The sequence below is a fragment of the Etheostoma spectabile genome, chromosome 2 (assembly GCF_008692095.1).
Source record: "Etheostoma spectabile isolate EspeVRDwgs_2016 chromosome 2, UIUC_Espe_1.0, whole genome shotgun sequence".
Lineage (NCBI taxonomy): Eukaryota > Metazoa > Chordata > Actinopteri > Perciformes > Percidae > Etheostoma > Etheostoma spectabile.
The window spans coordinates 31,567,152-31,571,129 of NC_045734.1; the positions used below are offsets into that span (position 1 = coordinate 31,567,152).

General features: G+C 48.0%; 1 protein-coding gene across 1 annotated transcript in view; it reads right to left on the minus strand.

Moving 5' to 3' along the window:
- Window positions 1–3,978, minus strand: part of LOC116702471 (titin-like) — a 210,852-nt gene that overhangs the window by 198,054 nt on the left and 8,820 nt on the right. Inside the window, 3 exon segments of the mRNA XM_032536680.1 lie at window positions 169–267; window positions 988–1,157; window positions 1,318–1,491. Of these exon segments, the coding sequence (XP_032392571.1) occupies window positions 169–267; window positions 988–1,157; window positions 1,318–1,491 (443 nt within the window).

Sequence of the window (3,978 nt, forward strand, 5' to 3'; positions counted from 1 at the left end):
ATTACAGCTTGTTTCTCCCTGATGACATATTTTAGGATGTGAGCAGGAAGTGAATCACACCACAGAACACACCAGTGGAGACCGGACGTTAAGATGTGGGAGTTAAAGATGATGACATGGGAGGATATTGGGGGGTCGGGGGGTTTGGGGGGGCGGCTCCCCTCTTACCTCGTGGCTCGGGTCAGATTTTGGGACTGTAACTTTAGAAACAGTGAAATGTGGAAGTGGGGACGGGGCGAGACCAGCTAGCTCGGCGGTCTTCTGGATCTGGAGTGACCAACAGAGTCATGGTAAGAAGGTGAAACAGTCTCTTAAAAAGACGTCCCTCCGCGTCCCAGGGGACACCGCGGGACTTTATTTCACCAAAAATGTCTCCGCTGAACGGAAGGAGACCAGATCATGTTGAATAAATCCATGAATTACATATATGATGATGTCATGCTGCCTGAGCTCATTAATATTCATGAGCTGGGTAAAGGATCCAGATAGCCAGGCTCTCATTGGATAGTAAAGTAATTAAGATGTCATGAAAAAGTCATAAAAAGGGGGTCTGAACATGGTCTGAACAAGGTCTGAACATGGTCCGAGAATGTGGTCCGGACATGGACTGAACATGGACTGAACATGGTCTGAACATGGTCTGAACATGGTCTGAACATGGTCTGAATGGGGTCCACACATGGTCTGAACATGGTCTGAACATGGACTGAACATGGTCTGAATGGGGTCTACACACCAAAATACCGTTCGGTAAGATTTCAAAAAAGAGACAAACATGACGTAATGAAGCGATTTCTTTTTTTATGCACCAAAGCGTCTCAAGTTTGTCTGTTTCTCTTAAAAGACATGATTAAGACCAATAATTATCGATAACTAATCGATTCTTTGTTGCAGCTTTAGTATTATTTATATCAAGTATGCATTTACTTGAAGGAGAAAGAAACAGGAAGTACACGAACACGCGTGGGAGGAACAACCGGCTCTGACCTGGGGGGGACGGCAGCGCCTCTGGGGGGACACAACGACACGGTCAGAGATGGGAGGGGGGAGGGACAGAAAGCTGTTGGGGGGCAGAGATGTCAACGTGAGGTGTTGGAGGAGGGCGGAGAGGAAGACAGTGAGGCTGTTGGGGGGGGCGGTGATGGAAGACAGTGAGGCTGGTGGGGGGGGGGGGCGATGAAATCGTGATGAGAGACAGTGAGGCGTTGGGGGAGGGGCGTGAGGAGACAGTGAGGCAGTTGGGGGTGGGGGGGGAGCTCAGTGTTGGGATTAAAGGCCGAACAAACCTGAGGCTCCCAGCCTCAAACTCTCCTCAACCTGATATCTGGTGTCTCGGAATGGGCGGCAAGGGGGGCTGTGGGGTCCGGGCCTCCCGGGTGGCGGCCCCGCGAGACGGACTGGGGGACTTGACGGGCTTGATGATATTTCTGGGAGTGGGGGGGACGCCAGCCTCTCTGTGCAGAGTGGAGTGCAGAGCCAGCCGATGGAAACCTGGTCAACGACAACATCGTTACATTCGTTATATCGTTAACGAGATTCAGCTGTTTCTCCTTGTGATGAAATCTGCCTGAGTGGACATTACAGTCTGTTTCTCCCTGATGCTGACCATCTGTCCTGGAGGGTAACATTACAGCTGTTTCTCCTGATGCATGAACATCTATGCTCTAGTAGGTAACATTACAGCTTGTTCTCCTGATGATGAACATCTGTCCTGTAGGGAAAATTACAGCCTGTTTCTCCCCGATGATGAACATCTGTCCTGGTAGGGTAAATACAGCTTGTTTCTCCTGATGCATGAACATCTGTCCTGGTAGGGTAACATTACAGCTTGTTTCTCCCGATGATGACACTGTCCTGTAGGGTAACATTACAGCTTGTTTCTCCTGATGAGAACATCTGTCCTGTAGGGTAAAATGTACAGTTGTTTCTCCCTGAGATGGAACATCTGTTGTAGGGTCACATTACAGCTTGTTTCTCCCTGATGATGAACATCTGTCTGTGAGGGGTAACATTACAGCTTGTTTCTCCCTGATGTGAACATCTGTCCGGTAGGTAACATTACAGCTTGTTCTACTGAGGATGAACATCGTCTGTAGGTCGTAACATTACAGCTTGTTTCTACCTGATGATGAACATCTGCCTGGGTAACATTACAGCTGTTTCTCCTGATGTGACAGCTGTCCTGTAGGAGTACATTACAGCTGTTTCCTCTGATGATGAAATCTGTCTGTAGGGTAACATTACAGCTTGTTCTCCCTGTGATGAATCTGTCCTGTAGGGTTCAATTACAGCTTGTTTCTCCCTAATGATGAACATCTGTCCTGTAGGGGCTACATACAGCTTGTTTCTGCCTATGATGAACATCTGTCCTGTAGCTGGCTAACATTACGCTGTTTCTCCTGATGATGAACATCTGTCTGTAGGGTACATTACAGCTTGTTTCTCCTATGATGAAACTGTCAGTAGGGTAACATTACAGTTGTTTCTCCCTGATATGACATCTGTCCTGTAGGGAGTAACATACAGCTTGTTTCTACCTGAATGATGACATCTGTCCTGTAGGGTAACATTACAGCTTGTTCTCCTGATGATGAACACTGTCGTAGGGTAACATACACGCTTGTTTCTCCCGATGATGAACATCTGTCCTGATAGGTAACATACAGCTTGTTTCTACCTGATGATGAACACATGTCCGTAGGGTACATACAGCTGGTTCTCCTGATGACATATTTTAGGATGTTGAGCAGAGGTGAATCACACCACGAACACACCAGTGGAGACGGACGTTAAGATGTGGGAGTTAAAGATGATGACATGGGAGGATATTGGGGGGGTCGGGGGGTTGTGGGGGGGGCGGCTCCCCTCTTACTCTGATGGTCGGGTCAGATTTTGGGACTGTAACCTTTAGAAACAGGGAAAGTGGCAAGTGGGGGACGGGGCGAGCGACCAGCTAGCTCGGCGGTCTTTGGGATCGGAGTGAGTGACCAACAGAGTCTGGTAAGAAGGTGAAACAGTTCTTTAAAAGACGTCTCCTCCGCGTCCCAGGGGACACGCGGCGGACTTATTTCACCAAATGTCTCCGTGAACGGAAGGAGACCAGATCATGTTGAATAATCCAGAAGTACATATATGATGATGTCATGGCTGGATGAGATCATAATATTATGAGCGGGTAAGGATCAGATAGCCAGGCTCTCATCGAGATAGTAAAGTAATTAAGATGTCATGAAACAAAGTCATAAAAAGGAGGGTCTGACATGAGTTGAACAAGGTCTGAACATGAGTCCGAGAATGTGGTCACCGGACATGGACTGCAATGAACATGGGATGCTGAACATGGTCGAAAATGGTCTGATGGGCCACCACATGGTCTGAACAGTGGTCTGAGACAGGGGTAAATGTCTCCTTCTGAACGGACTGACTTGTTATGAATGGTGTCTAACACAGGGTCTGAACTACATGGACTGACACATTTGTCTGAACATGCGTCTGAACATGGTCGCTGCTGGAAGCGGTCTGAAATGGGGTCTAAGTGAAGGGTCTACCATAGGTCTGAACATGGTTCTGAACATGAGTCTGAACATGGACTGTTCATGGTGTCTGAACCATGTGACTGAACATGGTCTGAATGGGGGTCAACATGGCTAATGGGGTCTACACATGGCTCATGTCTGAACATGGTCTGACATGGGACTGAACATGCGTCTGAAAATGGCATGAACTGGCATCCTGCAGGTAAGGGTCCTACACATGGTAGCGAATGGGGTCTACACTTTGAACATGGTTACATGTGACATGGATCTGAACATGATCTGAACATGGACTGAACATGGTCCGTGAGCCAATGGTCTACTGGGTCTAACACTGGTCTGATACATGGTTCGAAACTAGGACTGAACATGGCACCTGAACATGGACTCTGAAATGCCAGTCTGAATTGGGTACTACACATGTCTGAACATGCGTCTGACATGC